The sequence below is a fragment of the Acanthochromis polyacanthus genome, chromosome 22 (assembly GCF_021347895.1).
Source record: "Acanthochromis polyacanthus isolate Apoly-LR-REF ecotype Palm Island chromosome 22, KAUST_Apoly_ChrSc, whole genome shotgun sequence".
In the NCBI taxonomy this organism is placed as follows: domain Eukaryota; kingdom Metazoa; phylum Chordata; class Actinopteri; family Pomacentridae; genus Acanthochromis; species Acanthochromis polyacanthus.
The window spans coordinates 4,387,543-4,407,506 of NC_067134.1; the positions used below are offsets into that span (position 1 = coordinate 4,387,543).

At 39.6% G+C, this 19,964-nt stretch overlaps 4 protein-coding genes across 47 annotated transcripts in view; 3 read left to right on the top strand and 1 right to left on the bottom strand.

Moving 5' to 3' along the window:
• LOC127531974 (zinc finger protein 883-like) overlaps positions 1-15,125 on the top strand; it is a 114,394-nt gene extending 99,269 nt beyond the window's left edge. The window contains exon 3 of the mRNA XM_051942748.1: positions 13,828-15,125. The gene's annotated coding sequence lies outside the window, so the exon portion shown is untranslated. The remainder of the gene's footprint in view (positions 1-13,827) is intronic.
• Positions 1-19,964, bottom strand: part of LOC127531985 (zinc finger protein OZF-like) — a 165,992-nt gene that overhangs the window by 138,327 nt on the left and 7,701 nt on the right. For 7 of the 43 annotated variants that reach the window (XM_051942826.1, XM_051942819.1, XM_051942821.1 and 4 more), the window contains exon 1: positions 7,141-7,311. The exons of 25 other annotated variants lie outside the window; for them this stretch is intronic. The gene's annotated coding sequence lies outside the window, so the exon portion shown is untranslated. Of the gene's footprint in view, positions 1-3,730; positions 5,415-7,140; positions 7,315-19,964 lie in introns of those variants that run through there. 11 more of the 43 variants (XM_051942806.1, XM_051942796.1, XM_051942797.1 and 8 more) reach the window with 5 other exon arrangements.
• The window catches only part of LOC127531963 (gastrula zinc finger protein XlCGF26.1-like), a 90,447-nt gene that overhangs the window by 33,729 nt on the left and 36,754 nt on the right, over positions 1-19,964 (top strand). The gene's annotated exons all lie outside the window — the stretch shown is intronic.
• On the top strand, positions 11,132-15,125 carry LOC127531981 (zinc finger protein 883-like). 2 transcript variants are annotated; one of them, XM_051942775.1, is made up of 3 exons: positions 11,132-11,428; positions 12,302-12,934; positions 13,187-15,125. In XM_051942775.1, exons 1-3 carry the CDS (start codon positions 11,224-11,226, stop codon positions 13,786-13,788), a joined length of 1,440 nt encoding a protein of 479 aa, XP_051798735.1. In that variant the 5' UTR covers positions 11,132-11,223; the 3' UTR covers positions 13,789-15,125. The 2 variants fall into 2 exon arrangements, with proteins under 2 accessions (XP_051798735.1, XP_051798734.1); XM_051942774.1 differs by having other exon boundaries at positions 12,302-15,125.

Sequence of the window (19,964 nt, forward strand, 5' to 3'; positions counted from 1 at the left end):
GTATTTGTCTTCCAATCATAATACTGGTTTGGATGTAACTTTTGATGTATTTATCTTGTCCTGTCAGGACTGAATGATCACCCAAAATAAATAATCTAGGGTTAAATGGTATTTGCATCTCTGTAATCTCACACAAATTATCATAAATATTGGACCAATATTGTTGGACTTTATCACACGACCATAGTACATGAACTAAATTACCTTCCTCCGATTTGCATCGCCAACAGTGTGATGTGGATAATAGTTCTAATCTAAATAATCTAGAAGGAGTCCAATAAAAACGATGTATAATTTTGAATTGAATAAGACGTACTTTTGCATCCCTTGAAACTACTTTAACATTTTTACAAATTCTGTTCCACTCTTCATCACTAAAGGTCAGGTTCAGGTCTCTTTCCCATATCTTCTGCAGAGCTGAAATTGGTCCATCACTAAGAGTCTGAATCAACATAGAATAATAGATTGCTGCCTCGTGTCCCCTTCCATAACTCTTTATAATTTTATCTAAGAGTTCTGCATTTTGGGGGACTGATGTACCGGACCCAAAGATCCCCACCAACATATGTCGTAGTTGCAGATACCTAAAAAACTGAGACGAAGGGATATTGCACTGCAGTACCAAATCCTCAAAAGATTTTAAGCAACCATCACCATACAAGTCCCCCAACGTAACAACACCATTCTCCCGCCATATCTTCCAATAAATGGGGAATTTACCAATTCGTAATTTAGGGTTTAACCAGATACTTGAAGAGACATTGAGAAAGGGATCAAATTTAAATATTCTAGCAACCTTAGTCCAAATTAATTTAAGATGAGAGATTATTGGATGTGTTTTTGCTTCTTTACTCAGATTAGTAGACAAGATTTGCATGGGTGATAGAGGAGCCGTTACGGCTTGTTCCATACAGTACCACGGTGGCGCCCTTTCGGGAGGGAGACACCAATGGGCCAGGTGCCTTAAGTTAAAAGCATAATAATAAAACAACATCTTTGGCAGCCCTAAGCCTCCTCTATCAACCGGTCGTTGTAACTTATTGTGATTTAAGCGGGGGCGTTTACCATTCCAAATGAATATCTTGGATATCCTATCAAACCTCTTAAAATAATAATGGGGAATTTCTAAGGGGAGGGACTGGATTAGATAATTAAGTTTGGGAACACAGTTCATTTTCAAAACATTAACTTTACCTGCCATGGACAAATTAAGAGTTGCCCATCTCTCAACATCACAAGAGATTTTTTGTAATAATGGGTCAAAATTGACTTTGATCAAATCTTTCAACTGTCTAGGAAATCGGATACCCAGATACATGATACCTTGCTGTGGCCAATGAAATGCACCTGGCTGGAAAACAGTGGAGGGACAGTAAGCTGTTAAGGGGAGAGCCTCAGACTTGGACCAGTTCACCCTATAACCAGAGAATTTTGAAAACAAGTTTATGATTCTAAGAAGACATGGTACAGATCTACTGGGGTCGGACACCAGTAATAAAATGTCGTCAGCGTAAAGCATCAATTTATGTATCCTCCCCCTGCCGTGACACCTGGGAAATCAACCGCCCCACGTATAGCTGCTGCAAGGGGCTCGATAGCTAAACAGAAAAGCAAAGGAGAAAGGGGCGAACCCTGCCTGGTTCCTCTACCCAACATGAAATAATCTGAGATAAGCCCATTGGTCTGTACTGCTGCTTCTGGGTGCTTGTATAATACATGAATCCATTTTATGAAGGTAGTACCAAATCCAAATTCTTCAAAAATTTTGAATAAATACCTCCATTCTACCATGTCAAAAGCCTTTTCTGCGTCCAGAGAGATTGCCGCAACTGGAGACTGGGTGTCTGCCAGTGACCACATGACATTGACAAGGCGTCTAATATTGTCTGAGGAGCTACGACCGCGAATGAATCCAACTTGGTCAGAATGAATTAATGATGTAATTACACTGTCTAATCGGTTTGCTAAAATTTTTGAGATTATCTTAACATCTATTTGCATTAATGAAATCGGACGGTAACTTTTGCAATCATCCAAATCTTTACCTTTCTTAGGAACCAGACTAATAAGTGCCTGTCTCAGAGTTGGTGGTAATATACCCCTATCCAGAGCCTCTTTATACACCTCTAGTAAAGGCAAAGCTAACTCTGTCGCATAGCTCTTAAAAAATTCCCCGGTAAAGCCATCAGGCCCAGGTGCTTTACTTGTAGGTAAAGCCTGAATTACCCCTTTAATCTCTTCAATAGTAATATCTAAATCTAAAAAATCCCTCTGTTCAGCTGTCAGTCTTGGAAGTCCCAATGGTTCTATAAACTTATGGATTTCTTCTTCACTAGCGCTGGATGTTGAACTATAAAGATGGGTATAGAATTCTTTAAAGGCCTGATTAATATCTACAGTCGCAGTAAGTAGGTCCCCAGCCGCCTACCTAACAGCAGGGATAGTGGTGGCCTGCTCCCTCTGTTTTATATAACTGGCAAGTAACTTTCCTGCTTTGTCTCCTGACTCAAAATATGTTTGTCTAGCCTGAAATAAATTAAATTCAACCTTGTGTTATTATGTTATTATACTGATATTTTAACTGTCAATTTTCTCATGCCATCTTGTGACATTTGTTGCTTCAACCCTGTTTCAGCCTGTTTAATTATATTTTCTAACTTTAAAAGCTCCTGTGTTTTAATTTTCTTATGGTATGATGTGTGTTGGATAATACGTCCTCTAATCACAGCCTTTAGGGCCTCCCAGGCGACACCTGCAGATGATACAGATTGCCAATTTATTTTCAAATAATCATTTATTTCTGTCCTTAGCCATTTGACATTCACCGGGTCCTGCAAAAGTGATGAGTTTAGACGCCATCTATAAGATTTCCTTCTCTCACTCTGGGCCAGTAGGTCCAGGCTCACCCAAGCATGGTCAGAAATAAGAATATTCCCTATTTCACAGCCCATAGCAGAGGGGATGAGTGCTTTGGATATCACAAAAAAATCTATTCGGCTATAGGTCTTGTGCATTGGTGAAAAAAATGTGTAGTCTCTGCCAGAAGGATTTCTGATCCTCCAAATATCTATTAATCCCAAAGATTTACAAATTCTCTGCAATGTCACAGCAGCTCTCGGCATTTTACGCAGCCCTGTCCCACTGTGGTCAAGAACTGGGTCCATTATAAGATTAAAATCTCCCCCTAGAACAGTAGCATAATTTCCACCAGTTTGCAACTTACTTTCAAGATCAATAAAGAAAGTTTGATCATCCAGATTGTGTGCGTAAATGTTGGCCAGGAGTAGTTTCTGTGACTGTATTTCAGCCAGTACAATAATCATCCTTCCTGAAATATCCTTAATTTGCTTAAGACATTTAAACTGTAAATGTTTATTCACTAAAATTACAACACCTTTACTGTTGCTAGAACCTATACTGTAAAAAACATGTCCAACCCATCCTGTACAGAGTTTCTCAGACTCCTCTTTTGACATGTGTGTTTCTTGAAGGAACACCACATCATAGTTCTTGCTCTTAAGCATAGTCATGACTTTTTTTCTCTTGACGGGGTTCCCCAGACCATTTACATTCCATGTGGAGAGACGCATTAAACCTATTTGTGAAGACATGCCTGTCTACACTTTAATAATAAGCAACCATTTATCAAAAGCAGTACTGTCACCCAGAGGTGGTGACTAAGTGCAAACATCCCCATACAACTAACAAAACAAAAAATGTGCAACTGAACCTGAACTTTGCACATTTGAACCCCCACGTAAGACCCTCCAACAGAGGACCGACGGTCCGTGTCTGGTCTGCGAGGCTCCACCCGTCGTGAGTCCTCACGCACCGCTACCATGGAGAAGGAAAAAAAGTCTACACCAGTCTCTTTAACATAACGAACGGGAGCGCAGAATGAGAATGGAAACAAATCAGTCCTTCAGACACGTTACTCACTGCATAGCGTCTATGAAAGCCATGGCTCTCCGGGGACAATCAAAAGCCTTCTCACCCTCGCCGGTCTGGATTCTCAGCTTGGCCGGGAAGAGCATCCTGAAATTCACCCCCCGCTCATGCAGTTTTTCTTGCAATCCTTGAATTTGTCGCGCTTCATCTGGGTGGCTCTGGAGTAGTCGGGGAAAAGCATAACAGTAGTGTTTCCCCAGGTCAGCTTGCCTTTGTTTCTCGCTGCTCGTAGTACCGCATCCCGGTCTGACGATCTCAAAAACCTGGCCAGTATTGGTCTGGGTCTGTCTCCTGCCGTGGGTCGCTGGCCAGCGACCCGGTGTGCTCGTTCAATCTCTCTTTTCCCCTCTATGTTCAGCAACTCTGGCAACAGTTCCTCCAAAAATCTCACCACATCTCCTCCCTCTTTACCCTCCGGAAAGCCGATGAAGCGAACATTGTTCCGTCTCGAGCGATTCTCCATGTCTTCTAATTTGTCCCATATCTGTCCGACCTCCGTCTTGCTAGCTGGCGGGTTATCTTGCCATTCATGTTCGGCTCTCTCCAAGTACTCCACTCGCTTTTCCACGTCGTCCATTCTCGTAATTAAAGACGAGAGTTTAGCCTCTACCGATGCGGTGGTGCGACGTATTTCTGCTAGCCCCGCCAGATCTTCGGAGATCTTTGTTAGTGCTAAGTAAATGTTGCTAATGTCATGAGCTATATCGCTAGCTTGTTGCAGCTCGGGCTCGTTAGCTTCATCTTGATTTTGCATCGTGGCATCAGCCCCATGCGACCACAGATGTCTTTTAATATCTCCACAGGCCGAGGACTTGGAAAGTTTCGACATTTTTTGCACCGCCGTTGATTTAAAACCAGTAGGCCAGACAATAATATCTCTGGTGTAAATGTTTTAAAGGATAAAAGTAGCAATGCAGTGGGGAGCTCCCTACTCCGTGGCTCCTTCTCGCATGGCGTCACGTGACTGTTCAGTTGTCTGTGTTTTTAAGTAAGTGGGGGTCTCTCTCTCTCTCTCTCTCTCTCTCTCTCTCTCTCTCTCTCTCTCTCTAAGTTATTCCAAGTTTCCTTGTCTCCAAAGTGTGCAATTAAATGCAGCGCAATGAGCCGGCATTGTTTAAAGTGGCGTAAAATGCAGAAGGGGCCAGAACGAGGGGGGGTCCGTGACGTCACTTTCCTGCGCCACTTGAGAATGCATTTGCATTTGAATTATGAGACACTTTTTGCGGGGGAACACGAAAATGCAAAAAGTGCAGCCATGACTTTGAAATGCAAAAGCATTTCTGCTAATGCTTTTGCATTTCAGTTTTGAGTCACATTCGCTTCCATATTGAGCAGGACTCCACTCATCAGACAGTTGTTTTCTTTCTTTTCCCTCTTTTATTTTGCAGTGGTCGCAAATTCATGAGATACAGAGGTGGCAACTTCCTTAAGTCCATACGTTTAGTTGACAGATTAAGGTGAAAAACCTTTAAACAGAACACAAAAGGACAATGTTCGCATTAGGGTCATTCCATGTGGTTTCACCAGATGGTGGTTAGTTTTTACTGATACTGCACTGATACTGTAAAATTCAACATTATTGTTGTTATTTTCAAATTAATCAACCATAAACTACTACAGAGCTCCCTGAATTCAAGTTAGTACATGTAATTTGTATGTGTATGTTATAATTACATGTATGCATTGCAAATGGGTGTCAACATGTCGTGATATCTACAGGTATGGCTCTAAACTAGACATCGTGACACAAAAAGGGCATTAAACTTTTTGAAGGTAGTCACCTTTAACAACTAACATTTCAAAAAGAACAAAACATACATAATACTACCATTGAAATGACTACTAATACTTGTATCCCAATTTAAAGTACTGAAAAGCAAAAAATGATTTTGACATCACCCATGCCATTTTGAGTAAGAATATCTCAGTAACTACAAATATAACCCTGCTGCTTTTTTGTTCAGTGATAGAAGACAGAACTGTCTTGTAGAAAAATTTGGGGTCTCTGGTACCTGTCCCACACAGATTTTTGCCACCAAAAATAGAAAATTAGAAATCTTGTCCAACTTTGGGAGCTCATATTTTCCAAACTGAGGTACCAAGAAAGCTCCAGTTTGCTAAGTTATCACACAAGTTTGTGTAGAATGGAACCCAGGGGTGTCAGAACACTTCTGTGCAGTATTTCGAGTACCGGTACTTTTAAGGTCCCAAACCCCACTCGCAAGTAAGTTTTTCTTAATTTTTAGCATTTTTAGCAAGCCCCCATGGCGTGGAGAGTGTAGGGAAACACCTGGGGATGTTTGTGGGGCACTAGCTACATGCAGAGGCCTTGTTTACCAACTCACAGCTCTCTGGTATGTCTACAGGCTGAGAATTTACCACTTAAAGATGAAAAAAAAAACCTGGCGAGGCTTTTTTTTTGAGCTATTTATAGCCCAAATTCTGAAAATTTCAGACCCCGACAACTCAGAAAATATTTCAGCTACAGGCCTACAATTTTGCATAGAAAGTACTTTTGTGACTATCTAATGGCATGCAAATTTAGGACTAATTTGAAGATGGTGCAGCAACACCCCCAAGGAATATCTGGTCATTTCACCTGGAATGACCCATTACTGCATTCAGCAAATAGTAACAACCATTCCTCATGGACATTTTCACCACATTGGCAAATGCTACTCCACTCAACTTATGTTTGTCAACCTCAACACCACATAAACTGAAGCGACAAATCATGGCATGAGCAATATTCTACCCAATACTATGCCACACATGAATTTATCTGCATTTTAAAGAGTCGATTTTGAATCACAGTTGAACAAATTACTCTGAGCATTTATATCAAACATTTTTTAAAACATTTTATACTTTTACTTCATGGTTTTAAAATTATTTAAAGTGCATAAAGTGCTTTTAAAGTGCAATCCTTTCCAGAGCCAATAAATAAATAAAGGACATCGTAAAAACCCACGATTACAAACAGGATGAATTCACTGGTCTTAGGTGGAACCCTCTAATTAGCAACAATTAGCCTGCAATCTTATTTTCAACTGAATAATTAAAAAACACACGGAAATTATTGGTAAACAGACAAAGTTGACTCCGTGGCTAATGCTAATGCTAACACATACTGCAGTGGCACACATCGGCAGCTTAAACAGTCTTTTAGAGTCTCCAGAATTCTGCTCTTACCGGCTGCAACCCGGATTTTGGAGATGAAGGCAATCCTGCACAGTTTGCCGCAAATCTTGATCCTTTCCCAACAGAAACTCACGGACACTTTGTTTGAACTCGGTCATTCATTCTCAGTTCCTCCTGTGCTGCGTGTGTCCCCTTGTATGCCGTCGGTGGCAAACTTGGAGCCGCAGATTGTTTCCGCCCCAGCTGAGTGTAGGACCTGTGCGTAAATGCTTCTCCTTTGAGTTTTCAGCTCCTTCCAGTTTGACTTGACACATAGACTGCTTTGCACTCTGTGTCACCTGTACCTTTAGAGCTCTGAATAAAAGAACAAAAGATTTATTGCAAAGAACAAAAAGGTTTTGCCTCCACAGCAGCTTGTTATGAAAATGATTGTATTTGATGATTGAATGTTCTTATTCATTGTAATACTGTGTGATGTGTGCTAAAAGAGGAACAAGGACACGAGCTATCATCAATATTCTTTCATCTTACATGTCTAATTTAAAAAAAAGACATTATATAAATATGCACTACTGTTCAAAAATTTGTGGTCACTTAGAAATGTCCTTTTTCTTGAAATCAGTTCTTTTCAATGAAGATAGCATTAAATAAATGATAAATCCAGTCTAGACCTTGTTAATGTGGTAAATGACTCTTCTAGCTGGAAACGGCTGATTTTTAATGGAATATCTCCATAGGGGTACAGAGGAACATTTCCAGCAACCATCACTCCTGTGTTCTAATGCTACATTGTGTTAGCTAATGCTGTTGAAAGGCTCATTGATGATTAGAAAACCCTTGTGCAGTTATGTTAGCACATGAATGAAAGTGGGAGATTTGATGGAGAACATGGAATGGTCTGGATGACCCCAAACTTTTGAACGGTAGTGTACAGAAGGATATGGAAATCATAACGCAGTGTTTGAGCGGTCGTAGGTGAGCTGGTGTGCTAAGGATGAAGAGTGAAAAGGCACTTGGTTCTGATGAACAGGATCTTAGATAGTGAGAAGATGCCCGAGGAATGGAGGAGAAGTGTGCTGTGTTCCTCTGACGCTCACTTGAACTCAAAGCATTTGAGCTGCACAAAGTGTGAAATGAGAGAGGAAGCAGTGAATCTCCAAACTGCTGACAGACTTTCACACATTATTGTCCAGTGAAAATCAGCTTTTTGTGCAGCCACACTTGATCCTGATTTGAGTCTTTAAGTCCTGTTCTAGTGATGAAATGAGAACTTCCTTCATCTTGTGTGTGATGGAGAAGAATAAAGGGCTGTGGCTAAAAATCCTGACTCTGAGTTCTTCATGACAAACACACATTATATCAGCTGGTTATTATTCATCCGCTTTATTCTACTCAACATACAAATTCATCCTGAAATCCTTCCATTTCTGTCCTCAATATTCTACCAAATATGAAAGATTCCTTTGGAAGCAGATCTTCAAGGATTTTAGATTTGATTTCCAACAATCAGAATGTTAGAAGTTTCCCTGTTGATCATATTTTACTGATAGTTTCTCCCAAATGTTTCAGCTCATTTTTACTGGAATATTCTGAAGTAAAGTTTGTGTTTTCTGGTGAATGGATCAGATCTCACATTTAGTTTCAATCAAACCCTGAGGCTTCTGGAAAATACACACAGCTTTAAAATAATGTTGGATCATCTGCTGACTGTGTCGTCATTAAATGCTTTTAGAGTTTCATTATTTTAACCCTCGTGTCGTTTTGAAGTTTGAAAATGTGGAAAATAATAAATATTTTCACAGTGAGACTTCTGATGTCCTCATTTTAACATTTTTGGGACATTTTTGAACATTTTTTGGTGGAAAATGAAGAAATGTTTCTAAAGAACATTCACATAAAAATCAACCAAAATCCAGAGAATTTACTGGATTTTGGTTGATTTTTATGTGAATGTTCTTAAAGAAAATATCAGAAGTTTTACTGATAAATATGGAATCACTTTAGATATTTTTGGGATTTTTTTTAGAAGATTTTTACTCATTTTTTGAAAATATTTACAAGAATTTTCCTGTCAAATTAGGGGGATTTTGTTTTGTTTTTTTAAATAAAACTTTTAAGGAATTATTGGAATTTTCTTCCTGAAGGTTTTTGCACATTTCCATAAATTTGGTGAATTTTTTTGCTGAATTTCTGGATTTTTTCCTGTTTTTTGGTGCCGTAAATGAAGCCAACAGGAGGGTTGATATCCAGAGCTAATAATAAACAGCAGAGGACTGATGGGTCTCCTTGGTGTTTGCTCCTGTTAACATCCAACCCGGTCTCACGGGGATTCGTGAAACTGTCACGTAAATTTTTGTTTCGGTTTCGTGCGCACCAACACGATTTCGTCATGTTTTTCGTGCCGCTCACCACGAAATGTTTATCGTGTTGCTCACAACGAAACCCGCTGTGGTAATCACATCTGAAAGTGGTTTATACCGGCGGATTCATGGCGATCTAAGCTGTCCATCGGCGTATACTGCTTGTGTGATCGCGTTTGCGGCCATCGGACATTCTTTAAATTCCTATGCAAATTGGTAAGTGTACCACCGGGTTATGGTTAGGTTATGGTTAGGTTATGGTTAGGGTTTTGGTTAGGGACGATGTCATGCAAAATATAGCGTTGGATTCGCCACGGTTTTACATTAAAAATATAATATACCCATTCGTTTGAAATACGTTCTGAGTGGCACGAAAAGTCCGCCGTTTAAAATACATTGGTGTGCATTTCGTGATGAGCGGCACGAAAAACATGACGAAATCGTGTTGGTGCGCATGAAACCGAAACAAAAATTTACGTGACAGTTTCACGAATCCTCGTGAGATCGGGCTGTAACATCTCATCTTCTAGTAGTTCCACATTGAAGGAATTCTGCTGGACAACATTGAGAGCATATGAATGAATTTTACATCCAAAATAATGCAGTGAATGTCAAATTAAGTGGTGTTGAAGCTTGTCAGAAGCTTTCAATGAATGTAGAAAGAGTGTAAAAGCAGCATCCTCTACCAAATGAGCACAATCCATCAATCATCATCAAAGTGTCCAAATTCCAGAGAAGACATGAACTGCAGATTGTAAATGAGTCAAAGTATCAATTTAAAATCATTTCTAGACCATGATCACAAAGTCAAATACTAGATTGTTCTTTTGTCCTTTTCTGTCTCATTTTCACAATATTTTGTCTGGTTTTTGTCTCATTTTTTGTCTTTTTTAATCTGACTTTTGTGGTACTGATCCTGTAGTAAAAAGCGGTCCGGCCCACTTGAGATCAAACTGGGCTAAATGTGGAACCTGAACTAAAATGAGTGTGACTCCCTGATTGAAAGCTTCTTTGAATGCTTCAAACAGTCATTCTCTAATATCAGCCCAGAAAAACAGATCAAAGTTGGTTGTAAGTCCATCTGGAGCCGCGGATTTCCCCAAAGACATTTTCATTCCAGCTCTATCAATCTCTCCAAACACGTGCTTTTAAAGTCAGTCTGAGGAAGAAATGCTTTGACTTTTTAAGAAACAAAAGAAGAGGGGGACTGATTTTGCTCTTCAAGGTAAAATGGGAAAAATAAGAAGTCACTTCAGTGGTGTAAGAAGAGACTCAATCGTTCTAACCTGGCTAAGACTCAGACACTGCAGTCTGAAAAGTGGACTGGCTTTGATTGGGAAGCACAGAGATAGGAAGTGTGAGTGTGGTGAACTAGAAACTGTGAGAAATGTTCTTCTAAAGTGTAAGCTCTACTCATGCCAACAGAAGAAACATTAGAGACTAGGAGCAGCTGGATGAACTGTTTGTAATCTTTGTTTTCGACTTAACATGGAGGAGTGGACAAATATGAAGAAACTTCTGAACTTTCTCATGACCACAGGACTGCATAAGAAAATATCGAGGATTCTCTAAGGACTATGAGTAACATCCAGTAGGTGGCAGCAATACACCAGTGATGCGTCTAGTCTGCCTAATTCAATGAGGAAGAAGAAAGTAACTCAGTGTTTCTGCCGTAACTTCACAGTGTGACACCCGGCGGATGTAAACAAAGAAGCATGAGCAGAGTTAGCTTCACTGCTGTGTGGACTGAGCTATAAAACGGCTGTATTATAGTATGAATGAGAAATATCAGAGCGATAAAGTAACGATGTGTTCAGTTGAGTATCTGAGAGAGTTGATCAGCGACAGACTAGCTGCTGCTGCTGGAGAAATATTCTCAGAGTTTGAAAAAACCATCGTCCAGTACCAGGAGGAGATCGATCGTCAGCGCAGACTGCTGGATGTCATCTGGAAACCACACATCCCCTTACAGCCCATAGGTGTGTATGTGTTTTGATGGTGAAGAATTCCACTTCTAGCATGTAGAACATCATGAAGTGTTCAGATGAACTGAGACACACTGTGAGGAAGAGAGAATGGGCTCATAATATGGAGTCTGTTAGTTAATGCTGTGTGGAGTTTTAAAAACGTGATCGTTGTGTTGATTGACCCTGGAAGCAAGAACCAAAGTTTCCTGTTCAACGGTGCTGGAAGTGTTTATCTGAACTACTCCACACTGACAGCAACTGCATTGTGTTATCAAACAGTTTAATAATAAAACTCTGACAGAGGACTCAGTCATTCCATCATTTCAGTCCAGAGACATAATTCCATGTATAGAGATCATTCATGATCTAAAGAAAGCACACGTACAGAGTTAGAGAGTATAGAAGTAATGTGTTCAACTGCATTCCACTATTAACATGTTGGGTTTCACTGATGAGTCAAATCAACAGTACAGTAACCAGCAGTAAAATAAGAATAACATTAAAATCCAAATGTCCTGACAGGTTTGAAGGCTGAAGAGGACAGCAGCTTTATTCAGACAGATTTTACTGGATCCCCATCAAACCTGTCTGTGTGGTGTGTAGAAAAGTACCCAGTGGTGTTTACCATTAGAACTTTGTGATCCTGTATCCACTGTGGAACAACGTGTTCATAGAAATGTTCAGTCATTTGGAGATGCTTGTATCATTCCTGCTGCTGTGTCATGGCTCAAAGACTTCTATTATAAACCATCATATTCTTTTTGCACCAAACATTTGACTCTTGAGCTGATTTTGTTGGAGACAGCCAGTCCTGGACAAAGTGACAGATGTGTGTTCTCTCATCATCACAGTAGTAACCATTGTCTTTTGTCTCTTTCCCTCCAGAGCTCCCACAGTCTTATGTCTGTGAGAATGAGAAGACTGTTGTTGACCATCAGCCCCATGACCAGGAGAGAAACTCCGTGGTGGACCATGAGGACCCAGAGCCTCTACGGATTAAAGATCAGCAGGAGGAACTCTGCACCAGTCAGGACCAATCAAACCCAGAGATTTCTCAAATTAAAATGGAGCAGGAAGAATTGTGCACCAGTCTGGACCAATTAGACCCAGGGTTACCACAAATTAAAGTGGAACAGGATGAACTCTGCTCCAGTCAGGAGGAAGAGTTAATTGGATTGAAACAGGAGACTGATACCTTTGAGGTGACTCCTGCTGATGAGGAAAGTGACCACAGTGAACCAAAACCAAACAGTGATCAGCTCCTGTTTCACATCTCTTGTGTAGCTGAGAGCCCAGATCAGGAAGGAAGCAAGAATGTGGACTCAGGATCAACTAGATGTATCGAGCTGAAACCAAGACATCAGAGTAACAACAGTCACAGTAATGATGTAGACAATGCTCCAACATCAGCGAGACAGTGTGATAATGACAAGGCAACAAAATCTGTAACTTGCAAAGTCTGTGGAAAAGCTTTTAGTCGTAAATCAGATTTAATCAAACATCACAGAACCCACACAGGTGAGAAGCCATATTCTTGTGAAACCTGTGGGAAAAGCTTCAGTCAACAGACCCATTTGACTGCCCACATGAGATGTCACACAGGTGAGAAGCCATATTCTTGTGGAACCTGTGGACAAAGCTTCAGTCAACGGACCTCTTTGACTGACCACATGAGACTTCACACAGGTGAGAAGCCATATTCTTGTGGAACCTGTGAAAAAAGCTTTAGTCGACGAACCTCTTTGACTGAACACATGATACATCACACAGGTGAGAAGCCATATGCTTGTGGAACCTGTGAAAAAAGCTTTAGTCGACGGACCTCTTTGACTGAACACATGAGATGTCACACTGGTGAGAAGCCGTATGTTTGTGGAACCTGTGAAAAAAGCTTTAGTCGACGGACCCATTTGACTGAACACATGAGATGTCACACAGGTGAGAAGCCATATGTTTGTCACATTTGTGGAAAAAGATTTTCTGGTTCATCAGCACATAATAGGCACATGGCAGTTCACAAAATGGTAAAGCCATATTCTTGTGGAACCTGTGGAAAAAGCTTCAGTCAACGGCGCTCTTTGACTGACCACATGAGACGTCACACAGGTGAAAAACCATATGTTTGTAACATTTGTGGAATAAGATTTTCTGGTTCATCAGCACATAATAGGCACATGGCAGTTCACAAAATGGGAAAGCCATATTCTTGTGGAACCTGTGGTAAAAGCTTTAGTCATCAGACCTATTTGACTGTCCACATGAGATGTCACACAGGTGAGAAGCCATATTCTTGTGGAACCTGTGGAAAAAGCTTCAACTGTAGTTATCGATTAAAAGCCCACATGAGAATCCACACAGCTGAGAAGTCGTGATCCTGAAACATCTGTGGAAAACATAATGTCAGAACTAAGGTTGAAACAACATGTAAGAATTGGTACAGGTTAAAAGTAGATGTTTTAGATTTAAAGCACCTTTAGTCTGTGCTTCAACAACAATTGTGAGGAAGTATGTAAGCGATCCTTGATGATTAGACCAGATGGAGTCTGGACTGTGGTGGAGCAGCAGGCAGAAGAACCAAACTGAGTGTCTGGATGGATATGGTATTGGTACAGACTGCTACATTTCTGCTATCATGACATCCTTCATCAGCAGAGCAGTGATTGGAGATAATGTGAAGCTGTTTGGAACATTTTCACTTTCTGCTGAGAGAACATGGCTGTTCAGGTGTGAACATACTGCTGGAATCCACTCAGCTTGAGCTCTGCTGTCTTTCAAGTAAAAGGAGGCAACGAGATACAGAGACATTGTTACAGTAGGACACAACAGAGTGTGTCACTGCAGCAATGGAGATCTGGACGTGAAATAAAGTTGTAATAAAAAGTCTACAGCTCCATGACTGCTTCATGAAATGTTTTGAATGTTTTAAACAGATGAACATTTACAAGTTGTTTCATAATTAATGTAACATTGAAGTTCCCCAGCAAGAATAACTCTGAGTCAGATATCAAAGACATAACCAACATTATTATGTTTTCAAGCAACAGACACGTGGTTTTACTAGTAGTAGCTGATACACTCCTGCAAATGTCAAAACCAGAAATGTTAAAAACAGGTGAAGCTGTGCTGCAGTTTCTGCTGCTTAGATAAAGGTCTTATGTTATTTATTTCTTCTATTGTCACCACATAGGTCATCTGTGTGATTTGTTAGTAGGATCTCATTGTGTCGTCATACAGCACATTGAACCCTTGTATTGTCTTAATGTCCTGAACACTCCTCCTGTCCTCAGGGTCAGAAATGACCTGCCTCCACTGAGCCTCTAAAATAGAGCAGCTTAATGGAATTTTTCACCAAAAATCTATTTTACATGAAGAAACAACCTGTCATGCATCACACACTTTGTGAATGCCTGTTTTTGCTTCCTCAGAGGGTAGAAAGACTGTATTTAATCAGTGAACACCATTCGTTTTTATACCATTGTTCATGCTGTAACTGTTTTCTTTCTTTAAGTAGAGGTTTATTATCACTATTATTGCTGCTAAAGGTACTGCATAGGTGTAAACATTTCTTGTTTTGCAAGAGATAATACTTCTATAGCCTAATAAAGTACCAAAAATGTGCAGAAGTGAACTTGAAATGCATTTTTGAAGGGAAACAACAGTGTACTGTATACTGTACAATGGAATATAAAACTACAAAACTCAACTACCAGATACTAGTACTCTCTCATTTTTTGGGTCATTACTCCCACCTGAAAGATGCATAACCTACATCAATCATAAGAATAGAAAAAATAACAGATTCACGCAAAATATTACGAACATATTAAGCTCTAATTAACACATGGAGGACAGACTGCAACTGTATTTGTCACTCGTGCAGCACACAGTATTTGTTTTACAGTCCTTCTTGTTACTCCTGGATGACTGAAAAAAAATTTTTATCTCTGACCTGCTGGGAACTGAAACCTGAAAACTGCCCTCATGGCTTCAGCAATATCAGATTAGTCCATATTAATTTGAAAATCTGCAAATATGACAATCTCAACAGTCCAGAAGTAGCCAGGGTGTAGAATCTTGACCCCACTATGTATTATGCTCGTTATTTAATGTTTTGTAACCTGGGTCACTTTTCCATGGGGGTCAATTTTCTATCTGACACCGGGTAAAAAATGACCTGAAGACAGTCTTTGTACCCTGGTGGTGTACAGCTTTGATGAAAATATAAACAAAAACAATGTTTCACTTTTTCTAATGTTGGGGTCACTTGAGGAAAAGTGATCAAATTTCAAGTTGAAAAAGGTCATTTAGGGGCCGTTCTATGCTATTAAACATGGTGTCCTGGTTCATTTTGACCCGAAGACAGCACTAAGGTTGAAACAACAGCAAATCAGTAAAAGTATTTTCCAGTTGAGTATGCTAAGAATTTACCTCAAGTTTAAATAATGAGTCCACAGTATTATTAGTTATTTAAAGAAATGCATGACCAGAATTAGCAACAAAAATGACTAAAATGAGACACAAAATGAACATCTCATTTGGATCATTTTGTACATTTCAGTCTGTTTTAGGGGAAAAAAAGTGGCATAAATCAGACTGTAAATGATCTATGAACAAAGCTCTCTGGAAAAACCCTCAGAATGTTGAATAGAATAAATGTGGACAGTTTCATGACTGTAAGAGAAGATTTCTGGATCATTTTGTGTCTCATTTGTGTCATTATGTGTTTTGTTTTGGTCAGTTTACGTCTTTCTGTCTGGTTTTAAACATTTTGCATATTTTCATGTTATTTTTTTTCTCCCATTTTGGTCATTTTGTGCCTTAATTTTGACCATTTTGTGGTTCATTTTGGTCATTTTGTGTGTTTTTAAGTTTATTTCTGTTTAAAATTGTTCATCTTGTTCATTCTTTTGGTCAGTTCACGTCTATTTCATCATTCTGTGACTCACTGGCCATTTCTGTTTCAGTTTTCATCTCATTTTAACTCTGAATTGCTCATTTTATCTCTCATTTTAGTCATTTTCCATCACTTTAAGGTTGTTTTTTTCATTTTCTTCATTTTGTGTCTCATTTTCATCATTTTTGTTTAATTTTAGTCCCATTTTGGACACTTTTATCTTTTTGTTTCACATTTGATGTCCCTTTTCTAATTTTATGGCTCATTGTGGTATTTTTCTATCTTGGTGGATGTTTTATGTTCCATTTTCGTCATTTTGTGTCCCATTTGAACCCTCCCATAACATTGTTGGACCGTTCAGTAGACTCTGTTTGGGTCTTTTTCTCACCACTGAAAAATTTTGTCCATTTTTGTCTCATTTTGGTCATTTTATAGATTAGATTAGATTCAACTTTACTGTCATTGCACAGAGAACAAGTACTAAGACAGTAAATGCATTTTTTAAAAGTCCATTGTGATGTCAGAGAGAAGAACTAACAACTGTTACCACATTCCATATTCTGAAGAAAAACATGGAAACACTTGAGAAAGTCAGTTTAACACACAAAGCTTGGAGATATTGGAGAGTTGGGGTGAAGATTTCAAGTGTGAAACTTGTGAAGACATTGTGAGCAAAGACTGTGACAGAAAAATGAAGCCTCCTCAGCCAGATAGGAAACATTCAGGTAAGACAGAAGTCCAGACAACGAGCTGCAACTCAGCTCCAGATATCAAACTACACACTGACATGTTAGACTGAAGTTTTCACAACACTGACAAGCTAACATTTGCTCATTTTGTGCCTTATTTTGATCCGTTTGCATCCTTAGGGATGTTAGTGGATAAAATGTTGTCATTTTTCATCTCTTTTTGTTGTTTTTTGTTCCATTTTGGTGACTTAACCCTTTAAGCTTCAGTCAATTCCAGCCGTTTTCAGTACAAAAAATCGCTAATATTCTATTTTTAAATTAAAAAAATTACGAAAAATACGGGGAATATTGGACGCGCATCGGGAGGTGCATTTCCTTGAAAACGACCGATTCGGGATTTTATACCGACTTCAGGACATGTTTTGGACAAAATAGTTTACTGGCTTGTGTCATCTGATGTAAAAGGTTGGATTATGGCCGTTTTTTGTGGAATCTTTTTTTTGTGTGTAATAATAAACCCGGAAATGTGAGTCGCCCTGTGTGCTTTGAAGCCGTGTATAGAGAACGGATGGATGAATATTTGTTTTGTCGGACAAATGTGTTTTTCTCACCCGCTGTGGTAATCGCATCTGAAAGTGGTTTATACCGGCGGATTCATGAGAATCTAAGCTTTCCATCGGCGTATAGTGTTTGTATAATCGCGTTTGCACCCGTCGGACATTCTTGAAATTCCTATGCAAATTAGTAGGTGTACCGCCGGCGGTACACTGAAGCTTAAAGGGAGGCTGTTTTTGTTGAATTTGCTCATTTTGTGTCTCATTGAGGCTCATTTTCATCATTTTGTCTCTAACCTTGGTCACTTTTTGTCTTTAGGATTGTTTTTACTCGCCATTTTTCGTGCTTTCAAAGTTTTTTGTTCCATTGTGAACATTTTGTGTCTCATTTAGATCATTTTTTTTGTGTCATTTTGGACATTTTCCATCTGTTTAAGGTTTTTCTGTTTCATTTTATGTCTCATTTTGTGCATTTCAGTCTGTTTTTAGGGGGAAAAAGTGTCATAAATCAGACTGTAAATGATATATGAACAAACCTCTCTGTAAATATATATGTCTAACCATTGTGATAGGGATAAATAGAAGTTCCAATCTGTTGATTTTAATTGCAGGATAATGCTTTATTAAAATATATCTCAGCAGGGAAATAGCAATAGCCATTAAAGCATCAGACAATTAATTAATAGTTAGTTAATATTTCAGTGGCTCGTCATGATTCCGAACTGCTACTATGCTTTCATAGAAGAAGAGTAATAATCACCCACATTATGTAATTTGGAGGGGGAGAGCAGACAGTGTGGCCACATCCGGCTGATCACCTAAAGAACGATGAGCCTCTGAGCCTCCAGGGGGAAGCAGAGAGAGTTCAGTCCAGATTTAGATCTGCTTGTGTCCTTTTTTGTTGTTTGGGCCAATAAAAACTTTGTTATAATCCACTCTGGTGTCATTCCTAATAAACAGATGATATAATGTGTGTTTGTAATGAAGAACTCAGAGTCAGGATTTTTAGTTCTCATTTCATCACTCGAACAGGACTTAAAGACTCACATCAGGATCAAGTGTGGCTGCACAAAAAGCTGATTTTCACTTCACAATAATGTGTGAAAGTCTGTCAGCAGTTTGGAGATTCACTGCTTCCTCTCTCATTTCACACTTTGTGCAGCTCAAATGCTTTTAGTTCAAGTGAGCGTCAGAGGAACGCCACATCCTGATTTTCACTCTCAACATTTGACTGGAAAAAGACGAAAACACCACATTTGGCTCCTGGAATAATCACAACTTCCATCTTTGAAGAGGAACAAGTTTACAAGGAATCATTTAGAAGGATTTGACAAAGAAACACATTTAATCCATGAATGTGAAAACATGTTTGTGAGGGACAGATTCATGGAGAGACTCAACTATCTGTTCAACACTGTTTCTCTACCAGGAGGAGACTCTGGAGACTCAACTCAGCACAGAGACACTGAGGAACCAACCCAGAAGAGCCCAAATCCAGGATAGAGAGGTTGAGTGAATGTGGTGTTGAAGGTGTGGAGTGGATCAGAGAGTCAGAGGAGACTCTGTAGAAGGACAGAGTTCCAGCAGGAACGTCCACATAAACTGAAACTCTGTGAGAGACTGAGGAGGAACTGATGGATGTTTTACTGTTATTGTGCCAGACAGAGTAAGCATCACTATGAGCAACCCTGTCTCCACAGAATTACGTTCTCAGACAACTAAAATGCATTTTCAATCACGTTGCAACAGAAACGTAATTGGTCCAGCCGTTACGTTGATCTGTAACGTATTCAAAATGCGTTTGTTGCTTGTTAAATGGATGTTGCAGTCACATGTTTGTGGATACAGCGCGGTGCTGTCATGTCTTCTGTCAAGTACCACAAGAAAAGATGGTAAAACAAATCCTCCCTTCGCAATTTCATCGGGACGAAGTCCTCAGTGTGTTTTAATAATAATTCTCCTGCGCGGTCTTTTATTCTGACAGTGACATGGATCTGTTTCCTTCCCTGGGGTGGTTCTGCTCGTGTTTTTTACTTGACTAAATATACTGAATAATAAGTTTGACACGAAAGGAGAAAACTGGAATAAGTTTTGATCCAGTCTCCCTCGTAGTTTTCCCCTAGCTGTCATGTCATTCATACTTTAACACTGCCATGGGCCAGATTGGCCTTTTGGAATAGCCTCGTGGAGACTTCATTCCAGCTGCACGGCAGTGGTTTGGATTTCTGATTGACTTTGTATGTTGCTTACCGGAACGCTTTCATTTAGGACCAGAAGTGCGCGCTTCACTCCGCTTTCGTCGTTCTGTAACCAATCAGAGCGTGGCTCAATATTAAAGCTGTGCTGCAGCGACCAGACAGAACAGCGACACCTAGTGTGTCTGCATTGAAATTACATGTTCCTTCTTGAAA

Bases quoted from the DNA above. Each gene is read 5' to 3' on its own strand.
- LOC127531981 (XM_051942774.1), top strand. From the start codon at position 11,224: ATGAATGAGAAATATCAGAGCGATAAAGTAACGATGTGTTCAGTTGAG. The intron at 11,429-12,301 runs GTGTGTATGTGT...CTTTCCCTCCAG, and splicing joins CATCCCCTTACAGCCCATAG to AGCTCCCACAGTCTTATGTC.